The following is an 11,916-nucleotide window of genomic DNA, read 5'->3' on the forward strand; positions in this document are numbered from 1 at the left end:
TGCTTTCATGATTGGCATGAGCTACCAACTTATTAGACATAACAACATAAATAATATTTATGCAGAAAGTTTGAAAGCAAACCAGAGTACAAATGGAAGCAAAGTAGAAATGGTGGGTGAGGGGCAAAGGCATAAAGAGAAAAGCAGAGGAGAGGAAAGGAAAGGAAAGGAGAAATAGGGAAAGTAGAAAGAGCAACAGAACATAATGAGAACAAAGGTGAAGAGGCAGCTGAGAAACTGTGAGAAGCTAGAAAGTCAAGAGAAATGGGCAAGATTGTCAAGTATCAGAGAAAGGAACAGAAACAACACAAGTAGGACTGCATGCCAATACTGCCATCTATTGTTTTCTTTAATTACAAACAAGCACTAGAATAAACAAAACTTGGACACCAGATTTCTCAGCAGAGGATGCTGACCTCAGACAGTTGGGTACCCAGAATTAAATACAATCAAGTTATTTCCTCACTTCCTCCTCAACTTCCCCATCCTTCAGTTTTCCCCATCTTGCCACCAGGAACTGAGTTATTCAAAAAAAATCGCAAACATTATTTTAAGCTGTCTTTTGCATGGCTAGCTCCTATGGATCTCCCTCTTCCTTCCCATACACTTTGAGACAGCTTCAGCCTGTAATGGACTGCTCATCAACCCACACATCAAGGAGCTGCTGACTTTTGGAGGTAGAATTGCTATTCCAGGCAATTTATATGCACAACCCTCAACAGAGGCTACTTTTTGTAGTAAATGTCAAAACCTGCAACTTAATCCCCATGTCTCTGGCCAAATAATAAACAACCATTCAAATGTCTGGAGAGAGAAAATGTCCTGCCCCTTTAATCGAGGCTTTATGGGAAGTTATTTACCAGGCGATGCTATTTACCTCCAGGCTATGAAAAGCTTCCACTGCTCATTTCATACATTAAGCCTGTATAAAAGGGCCAGGACATTTTTTTTCCTCCCAGTTGTTGACAACACTATACCAATATTAATATCTGAATCAGAGGCACTCACAATCTGAGCCTGCAGATGCAATCATGGCAGTAATTCTGCTGCATTTTTATGTAGGGCAGGCTAGTACACATGAACACATGAAGCTGCCTTATACTGAGTTAGACCATTGGTCAGTACTGTCTACTCTGAATGATGGCGGCTTCTAGGCTGAGCTCTTTCATATCATCTTTTCCCTGGAGATGATGAGGAATTAAACTTTTGCATGCAAAGCAAGTGCTCTATTACTGATCCATGGCTCCACCCCATAAGTCATGGGAAGATCTGAAATTTGGCCAGTTTGTTTCCTGGCTTATTAGAATGTTCTTTGAAGAGATGCATTTAAACAATGATAAATTAAAGGTTTTAATGTGAAAGATGCAAGGGTGATTAAGTGTCGGGCAAAGGCACTGGAAGATGCATTGTTTACTACAAGGGCCAGTGAAAGTAGGTGCCTTGAGAGTACACATGTAACAAGGGTTTCAAATTGCATCTGGGTAAATGCCATATTTTGTAGGATTTAACCTGCAGGCATACAGTGCCTTCTGTAAACCTCTTAACCATGATTAGGGACACAGCTGGGATTAGCAAAGGCTGGTGCCCAGAAACCATTTTCTCCCTCTGTCCTGTCAAGTACACAGTCCTAGTCTATACAGGTTGAAATGACAGAAGCCAGTTCCCCCTGAGCATGTGGGATCCATCCTTCCCTCTACCTGGCCGTATTTCATCATCAAAGTGCCAGCTTTGAGAAGATGCTCCAAAACAGGTTGGTTTCTTAACATCAGTTTTGCTTGATAATTTTTTAAGAGCCTTTTTTTTTTTGCTGTGAAGTCACAGCTGACTTATGGCGACCCTATGGGGAAGGGGTGTCGAACTCAATTGGCTTTGTTTGACACCCCTGCTGTAGGGTTTTCAAGGCAAGAACTGTTTGGAGGTGGTTTGCCATTGCTTGCCTCTGTGTCACGACCTGCATGTGGATCTGAAAAAGCATGCTTTCCTGAAACTTCTGAAGTCTAACAACCTCATCTTTCTCATTCTGTAACAAATGTATTACTATGTGTGAGGTGTAATTATGTTTACAAGAAATTGATAACACTGTGATAGAACACATGCTTTAGAGGTTGTAATATGCTATGTTTGATGCCATTTCTCAAAGTGCATGTTTAAATTAGCAAAAGTTATTAATTTCCACCATTAAGGGATTACACACTCCCTTTACAGAAGATAGTCCAGTTTGCTCTTCCAGAAAAAGGAGGAAAGGGGAATTACGTATACAGTAGTAATCATAAAGTAGGGCCCTTAGAATTTAGGCAGTTAAGTGATGGTCCTATAAATTCAATAACAGTAAATGCAGACTGATAACATTACATGTTCTAAATATTACTTTTAAATGACTGGAAGAAAATATAATATGCAGATATCACATACAGAGAAGGCCACTGCAACTTCATAGCCTTTCTCTCTTTTCTCTTTAGCTAGGTCATGTTGGGTTAGATCCCATGTGTCAGTGGAAAGTACTAACAGTTGTACGTTTTTCACACATTCCCCTCCCTGCAGCACTCCTCTCCAACCCCAGGAAGATTTATTTCTGGGATTGCAGGACCCCTGTTGACATTAATGATGGGTGACGCTCCTCCTCACATTTAATTCAAAAGTGAGGTCAACAACCCAAACTACCTTTAAAACAATAAAAAAAGCTGAAAACATCTCAGATAATTCCAAGCACAATCCTGAGACCCATATTATGAGGAGTATGATGAAATTCAACTCCTTCTCCTAACCTTCCATGAGCTTTCAACCCTTGCCCAAGCCCCTCACCCAATACCTTCAACCCCTCCCCTATTAGCCAGCTTGGCAGAGATAGCCACAGCAGCCAGAGCTGGGAATCCTTACTGGAAACCTCTTTTCTTCCCTGATGCCTGCTGGAATGCTAGACAAGGTGCCAGAGAGCCTGAGAAAGGTCCTTTTCACAAGGCACCTGGTATCCTTTTCATAGATGTCAGGTGCCTTGCAAACAGCATGTTTCAGGGCTCCCAAGTTTGTGATGCTGCTATAGAAGCTTTCCTAAAAGAGGCAAGGAAGACAAGAGACTTCTTGGCCACTGCAGCCTGGGCTGCCACTGGATAAATGTGTAGGAATGGGTGGGGAAACAACACTTTTGATTCTAATTATCAGATTGGAGGCGAGCACCACATTTTTCTGAGATTCAAATGGCAAACCAGGAAATTATGAACTGCACTAGTTGAAACAAGTGTCTCCAAATATCTTATAGAAGAACGGTATAGCTACTATATGGGGTATTGGGTGCCTGTGACCCTACAGCCCCTCCAAAACTCATGAGGCATTGACTGATAGATAGGACAGAGTTTTATTAGAGTGTAATCCTAAACAGTGTTATATCCTTCTAAATCCACTGACTTCACTGGACTGGTGTAACTCTCTTTGGATTGACTATCAATGCTATAAAGTACCAAGGTATCCAGCGATAGTGCTTTCGTTTTAGCAGAAAGAATTTTAATGGTGCTTTATTCCAGACAGCATGCTATTGATCAGATTAATATTAGCTGCCCAATGTCTGTTTAGAATTTCCAGTTTCTACAAGATGAATTGATCAGTATATTTCAAATATACTTGCTGGATGAAGATTGAAATAGAGAGGAAGCTCAAACTCCCTAAGAGAGTTGACATTAATGAAATCCAGTTGCAAACGATCATTAAAGTGTATTGAAAGTGGATTGAAAGTGCATTATTTGGGCTGTGTGAAAGCGTGAATCCTCAGCAGTTCTTTCACATCTTTGAAACTATGCTAAAATTACACAGGAAGCTAAGACGTATGTTATAAAAATACACAAAGGAAAGACCGTAATCTCTCTCTCTCTCTGCTTCATAGGCTTCTACTGTATGCCTCTGGCATCCTGGGCACCCTGTGGTAAGCTGATAAGGAGATTTTCCAGACCAACATTTCTTTTCCTAATGCTACCATGACCATGGCAGTCCTGAAAGTCAAATTCACCAAAACAAAGAGAGACAAATTGGCTCAAATCCTGTGGATCTTCAACTGGATATCGGTGGTGTTTGGTATAGTTTTGTTCAGCCTGGGACTCTTCCTGAAGATAGAAATCCGGAAGCGTAGTGAACTGATGGCCAAAGGAGACATTACCGCTGCCCCTAACATGCTTATCTCTGTAGGGGTTATAGCATGTTTCATCAATTTCCTCGGAGGCAAAATCTGTTATGACTGTACTGACACTGACAAGTTTAATCGATGGAAGGTGGTTGTGCTCCCGTACATTGTATGCGCATTCTGTTTCACCTTCTGCATCTTGGGCGGGGCTATTTTGTGTTACACTACGAGGAATGAGCTGGAGGAATCTCTGTACCTGGGACTGAGAGATGCTATTAGGTTCTACAAAGACACAGACATCCCTGGACGGTGTTTTTTAAAGAAAATTATAGACACGTTACAAATCAGATTCCAGTGCTGTGGAAACAATGGTTTTAGGGATTGGTTTGAAGTTCAGTGGGTGTCAGTTCGTTATCTGGATATGACTTCCAAGGAAGTTCTAGAGTAAGTATCAGTGTAGAACATTTTAATGGCATATAAGTCTCCCAAGCAATTAATTTCTTTTGAGCAAGTGCATTAAAAAAGATAACCAGGATGCACTAAACCATGAGACGGTAAGGTAGAGGTTACAACACCTAGTGAATATTGCATGGGGAAAGTCTGCCACGGGACTGCCATTTGTTCCGGCACAAGCTTTCATAAGTCAGAGTTCACTTCAACAGATGCATGAAGTGTACATCCAGAAGGCTAATGAATTTATATAAAAGGCATTCCTTTTAAAAGAGGCTTAGTAGACACCCTTGAAAAGTTCATTAAGCAGGTTTTCCTCCAATTTTCATGCTGTTTCCATTAGTATGCCCACATTTTAGCAGCATAGTGACACCATCAACAATATTCCAAAATACTGTGATGTTCTGTATGCTTCACAGACTCATACCACAAAATCACAGTGTCAAAAGGGGTAATTTCTGATGTAATGCCCTTGGAAAGCAGACTTACCTCCCTTCACGCCTGTGCCGTAAAGGCAGAGAGACAAAACATGGACACTGGTGTGGTAAAGATTAAATGCAAATCCATTCAGAGCTAGTCAGAAGTAAAGCAACCCTGCAAAGCGTTTTCCCTAAGTCACACATCTTTTGTTATATCTCATTCAGGGAGGGCATTTTGACAGTATAGCTGAAAGAAGCATTCAAAATTCATACAAGAGATTTCGACGCAAAAACACATGGCACAATGGTGACTTTTAATACAGCAAACAGTATTCATCAAGTGCAGATTCGAATAATTTCTCCTTGCCAATGCAGTCCTTTTCCATGCCAGACTGCAGAGCAATAGTTCCCTAGCAAAAGTGCTGAAATCAGCTCACTTAGGGCCAACAAATATTTACATCTGACAGAAGTGAGGTCATGGGTGACCATCCCAACTCTCAGTCACACGTTCATAAATGGACTAACCTTCAAAAACATCTCCATCACTCTGCACAGATCCAAATCCTGCAAGGGGAAAGGAGGGACTTCAGGCTTCCCTCCTGCTCCAATTTTGCAAGTGGAAACAGGCATGGGGGGGCCCTGTTTGTCCTTTTCTTTGCCTGTATGAGTCCACCCCAAGACAAACAGGAAAGAGCAAATGGGCCTTGCAGCCATTCTGCTGGCAAAAATGGTGCAAGATGGAAATCTGAAGATTCTCCTCCACTCTTGCAGTGTTTGGAGCTGTGCGGGGTAAAGGAAAGGTGTTTGAAGGTTAGTCCCCAAATGAATGTGACTGAGAATCAGATTGGGCACCTGTGACCTGATTTGTATCACTGTAATTGATTTTTGCCCTGAGTAGGAACAGAACTCCTGAAACATAGCACTCCTATTTTCCAACCCTGCAAAGCAATCCAGAAGAATATCATAGTCAATTTATCAAAATCTGAGAAGAGATATAGGAGAACAGAGTTACAGTCTCCCTATCTATTTCCCAATGGCACAGGTCATCCACCAGAGTAACCAATACAGTTTTAGGCTGAAAGACATAATGAAATGAGCCTCCTGATTAGGGTTACCAGGTCCCTCTTCGCCACCGGCGGGAAGTTTTGGGGGTGGAACCTGAGGGGGCGGGATTTGTGGAGGGGAGGGATTTCAATGCCATAGAGTCCAATTGCCAAAGGGGCCATTTTCTCCAGGTGAACTGACATCTATCGGCTGGAGATCAGTTATAATAGCAGGAGATCTCCAGCTAGTACCTGGCGGTTGGCAACCCTACTCGTTCAAGAATATGGGGAGCTCCGTTTCCATCACTTTATTGAGCACCTTGCCTCCCAAAAAAGGGGCTATTGGCAATGGCCAATAGTCCTAACTATCATTAGGTTTTCAGGAGAGCTTCTTTAGGAGAGGTCATACAGTCACTTTGTTCAAGGCTACAGAAACCTTTAACTGTTTGAATAAAAAAGTTACTATCTTCCAGACCCAACCAGATACTTCCTCCAGTATGATGTTGTTAGCTAAGAAGGGAAATGGTGAAGCCTACTGTTGTCAAGCTGTACCTCAGTGCACACCTTGACAGTATCCACAGGATATGACTAAAAGTGATCCAAAGAAAAAGGCCAGAAAGCTGATAAAGAAACATCCTGTCATTGTACTATGGGAAGTACTGTCAGGCATATTTTCCTAGGTGGAAATACTTTATTAATGTGGCCAGTCCCTAATAGTGCTGTCCAGGTTTGGAAAGTGATTGACTATATACTGTCAGGTTTTTACTTTTCTGTACAATATTGTTTTGAAGCCCTGCCTCTATTACTTGAACCTGATTTCTTTCTATCCCAGGGTCCAGTTCAACAGTTCAAGCATTTTAAAACAACCCCAATACATGTACATGTTGGAAGTGAAGGACTTTACTTAGTACTATTTATAGGTTTGCTAACCTCCAGGTACTAGCTGGAGATCTCCTGCTATTATAACTGATCTCCAGCCAATAGAGATCAGTTCACCTGGAGAAAATGGCTGCTTTGGCAACTGGACTCTATGGCATTGAAGTCCATTCCCTCTCCAAACCCCGCCTTCTTCAGGCTCCACCCCAAAAACCTTCTGCCGGTGGCGAAGAGGGACCTGGCAACCCTAACTATTTAAAGTTCCAGTCTTTTATTCAGATGTTAAACTGAAATTTTGTGCCTGTCATATACGTAGTCAGTCTAATTATTGTGGCCCTCGTTTGTAAAGTTTGCTTTACAATTTCTGCCTTTAACTGGAATCTAGAAAGATCTCTATTTCCTACCCATCCTCCCCATTTTGGGTCTAATCCTTTTCAGATATCCAAGTGTATACTTAATCCACCCAGAAAAGAGAATCAGTGTCTTATTTATTAAAATGAGCCTAGGTACCTTAACCATCTTCACAATGCTCATCTTCCTCCGTTTTGTTGCAGTCGCCTGAACAATAACATCGATGGGAAGTTCTTAGTGGACGGCGTGCCTTTCAGCTGCTGCAATCTGAACTCCCCTCGGCCTTGTATTCAATACGAAATCACCAACAACAGCGCTCACTACAACTACGATTTTCTGACAGAAGAGCTCAATATTTGGATGAAAGGCTGCAGGGAGGCCCTTCTGGACTATTACACTGACATCATGAAAGTCATTGCTGCCTCTATTGTCCTCATCTGGTTGTTTGAGGTAAAAATTGTGAAGTTTCAGAGATGCAAAACTTTGCATGTAGGTGTGTCTGCACTTTTAACTTCTCACAGTTGTATGATCCGCAAGGAGGAAATTCTCTATGTAAGAAAGTTAGTCTAACTATTTAGGATGTCTACAGTTACCCAGAATCTTCGTAGATGCACACCTAGTATCCTTGCTGTGCATAGGCAGCTCTCTCCAGATCAATATGAAAATTTAAAAAACAAAATAAAACCTGGAAAGAGCAGGGGTTCACACATATTTTCTGACATGGGGAATGATGATGTATTTCACCATGGCATCTTTCCCCTTTCAGAGCTGGCTAATGGCAGCCAGGAGAACATGCCTGTACCTTTCAATTATCTGGCCAAGTGGGAGTCTAGGTAACAGCAACCTTTGTCTGGCTTTTGCTCTACTAGAACCTTTTCTCTGTCCTCCAACCCCGCATTCCAGCATGTAGCATGATAAGGGTGCCTGGGTCACTACTGAAGAAAGGGAGGAAGGCAAATTTTAAAAACCAAGGGGGGGATCAGCCAGGAGGAGCCATCACTTCCTCATCCCTCCCTAGGGTTGCCAACCTCCAGGTTGTGGCTGGAGATCTCCTGCTATTAACAACTGATCTCCAGCCGATAGAGATCAGTTCACCTGTAGAAAATAGCCACTTTGGCAATTGGACTGTATGGCATTGAAGTCCCTCCCCTCTCCAAATCCTGCCCTCCTCAGGCTCCGCCCCAAAAATCTCCAGGTATTTCTCAACCTGGAGCTGGGAACCCTATTCCTCCCCCTTCATTGTTGAGTTTAAAAGTGCATGCATATTCCACATGACCTGGTGATTTTGGTCATTATCACGGATTTTTATAAAGGCATGAAAACTGTTTCTTGCACATTCTGTTTCTCTGCAATATGTAATGTCTGGATCGACTGATTCTTCAAATGTGTAAGTTTAGGGCTGCCGCTTTTAAAATCAAGCTGTAAGTCACATTCCTTGCAGAGAAATGTAAGCATCAGACAAGAAACATCAGTTTAGCAAAGGTTTACACAACACATCAGATGTTAAATTATCAGAAGTAAGAAGAGGCTTCTTGATGAACTGTTTTAAACATCTTTTTAGTGGAGGGAGACCTATGACAAACAGGCACACCATGCTTACATGTTTAGAAAGGCTGAATAATACTGGATAAACAGTTTTAATGTATAGTGATATGTCAAAAGTTTCTTCTCAGAACAGTATAATGGAACAAGTGTTACCCTTTCTGCTGAATTAAAGTGCTCTCTCTCTCTCTCTCTCTCTTTGGACAGCCATGTGCAACAATTATTGCAGATAATTTAGGAGAAAATAGTCAGGCAGATTGTTCTGTGTAAAAGAGAGGCATGACTTTCTAACAGCAGGCCTTATTCTTTCAACATCTTTAATGTAGGGAAAATAAGGTCAAGACTAATGAAAGCTTCTTATGCCTGATGGTGCCAACATAATGATGACCTTCTCAGTCTGGGACATCCAGAAATATCTGCAGTTTTATCCTTTAGTATGCTTGCTCTAAAGCTGCCTCAGGCCAGGAGGGATTCAAGTAAAGAAAAAAAGGCACAATAAAAGCATCTTGGGTGCTGGGTAGTTTCAATCTGTATGGGAGCCAAGGCTAAATTGCCTCAGAATGAAGTCCTTTACACTGCCAGCAATTTTCCACTAGTGAAGACATCTGTGAGCATTTAAGGATCTCAAATGCTGTGCACCTGAGGCACATACATTTAAGAAATGTCCAAATTAGAATTCCGCTGTGTGTAGGGACTTGCATGGCAGAAGGTTCTCAGACTGAGTGCTCAGTGATGAACTTTTGATAAGAAATCAGAAAAGAGTGTGGCAAGGAGGAGAGAAGGAAAAGGGGGAACAGAGGTCCACGTTGAGGTGCAGCTGGAAGGAAATGAAAAGAATGTCTCAGGGCTGAACTACTTTAGAGAGGCTGTTATCCAAGCTAAAACAGCTAGGGACACTGTCTGTCCTGTTGGGGACATGCATAGCTCCTCAGTGGAGCAAATAACACCATCTGGGGCTGTTTCAGAAGAAGAAGAAGAAGAGTTGGTTTTTATATGCCGACTTTCTCTACCACTTAAGGCAGAATCGAACCGGCTTACAATCACCTTCCCTTCCCCTCCCCACAACAGGCACCTTGTGAGGTAGGTGGGGCTGAGAGAGCTCTTAATAGAACTGTGTCTAGCCCAGGGACACCCGGCTGCCTTCGTGTATAGGAGTGGGGAAACCAACCCGGTCCACCAGATTAGCGTCCGCTGCTCATGTGGAGGAGTGGGGAATCGAACCTGGTTCTCCAGATCAGAATCCACTGCTCCAAACCACCGCTCATAACCACTACACCACACTGACAGGTCATAAGAATACATTGGGGGAGAGCTGAAGCCACTTCTTCCCCACCCAGCACCATGGTCCTGATCCCAATCAGAACTCCTCATGCTTAGGAACCAAGTTCTCAGCAGCATGATGGGTAGGGTTGCCAACCACCAGGTAATAGCTGGAGATCTCCTGCTATTACAACTGATTTCCAGCCGATAGAGATCAGATCACCTGGAGAAAATGGCTGCTTTGACAATTGGACTTTATGGCACTGAAGTCCCTCCTCTCCCCAAACCCCCCCTCCTCAGGCTCCACCCCAAAAACCTCCTGCCGGTGGCGAAGAGGGACCTGGCAAACCTAATGATGGGTGGCTGATGGTGTTAGATTAAGGCTGGAGGAACCCAGACACAGCTTTCAAAAAATCACCCTCAGTTAATATTGTGTTGCAGTTTACGTAGCCTTGAGCAATTCCAGCACTCATTGGCAATTACAGTATTCTTAATTCTGCATTATGACATGCAGTAATAAATAAACATTTTAATTACTTGCATTGCTAATTGATTTCTTTTTCTTCTAGGTGTCTGTGCTTACTGGGTTCCGTTACCTTCAAACTGCAATGAGTAATGTTGTGCTGCTAGGTGATCCACAAAGTGATTCAGATGGCTGGTTACTTGAGAATAGCTTTCTTGAAACTGCCAAATATAACATCAACGTCATTAAAAACCTGGGCAAAGCCAATCAGATATCCATGGTCTCAGGAATGAGTGACTCCAACATGGATGTCCAAACTGCAAACCATGGCCCACAAAACATTCCAACAAAATCCATTCCAAAACCTTAACTGGATGTGGTTGAAGACTTTAATATGGTTGGGCATTCCAATCTATGTAGTGCATTTACTCCATTTTTTTCCACAGGGGAGAATTAAATCATAATCCTAGGACTGAAGTAGGTAAAGCATATTCTGGCACCAGGACCAAGCATGGGGACTTCTGGAAAATGGTGGAACTTCATTCTGCTATCCAGAGCATCAGTACCTACAGCTTTAGCCTTGCCAGATCCTGTTCTTTTGCATCAGGCATACAGATTGATGTAATGAAATTTAGAGTACTCTGTCTTTTTGTCATATTACATTACACAAAACTGATAAAATGTAAACACCACGAAAAAGATTGTTGATATAAATGACAGAGTGGACAACTGTTCCACATGAATAATTTCTTACTCATCATTATTTTGCTACATCATTATTTGCATCGAAAAGATCCCCATTAAATCCAAATGCTCACTTTTGATCTCCTGCCACTAAGATTCTGTGGATTCTGTAATCTAACAGATTTTAATTCTCTCAGTATGAATGTTCCTTTACCTACTGTATTCCTGTAAAGCTTTCTAATCATGATCATTCTCTATTCTTATTACAAGTTTATAATGAAAGGAAAACCCTTTAAAGCAGTCACAGGTTTTCTTCATTTGGGAGATATTATGAAGTGAATACTGGTTAGCATCAAATCCCAATTCAAAATGTATTATGATGCTTCAGGGTGAATGTACAGCCTGTCTACTCAATGAATATAGACGACACTGAAGAAAATAGCAATTAATCTTCAATAATTTTTACATAGTTTTTAAAAAGTTACTTCAATCTGTGATCACAACTCTATCATAGCTGAAAAAGTTACCATGTCTTTATATGGAGAAAAGCAATAAAAAACAACAAAAGAGTCCCATTTAGTCTAAACAAACACATGTGCCCGATGTTTCAATATGTGTGCATGTGTGTTAAGTGCCGTCAAGTCGCTTCTGACTTATGGTGACCCTATGAATCAGTGTCCTCCAAAATGCCCTGTCTTTGACAGCCTTGCTCAGATCTTG

The 11,916-nt window shown here is 41.9% G+C and overlaps 1 protein-coding gene across 1 annotated transcript; it reads left to right on the forward strand.

Annotated features, from left to right (window-relative positions):
* The first annotated feature begins 1,691 nt into the window (after positions 1-1,691).
* LOC130479352 (photoreceptor outer segment membrane glycoprotein 2-like) lies at positions 1,692-10,882 on the forward strand. Its single transcript, XM_056851739.1, has 4 exons — positions 1,692-1,750; positions 3,875-4,552; positions 7,451-7,697; positions 10,619-10,882. Exons 2-4 carry the CDS (start codon positions 3,966-3,968, stop codon positions 10,880-10,882), a joined length of 1,098 nt encoding a protein of 365 aa, XP_056707717.1. The 5' UTR covers positions 1,692-1,750; positions 3,875-3,965.
* The last annotated feature ends 1,034 nt before the right edge of the window (positions 10,883-11,916 follow it).

This window comes from Euleptes europaea, chromosome 6 (genome assembly GCF_029931775.1).
Source record: "Euleptes europaea isolate rEulEur1 chromosome 6, rEulEur1.hap1, whole genome shotgun sequence".
Classification (NCBI taxonomy): domain Eukaryota; kingdom Metazoa; phylum Chordata; class Lepidosauria; order Squamata; family Sphaerodactylidae; genus Euleptes; species Euleptes europaea.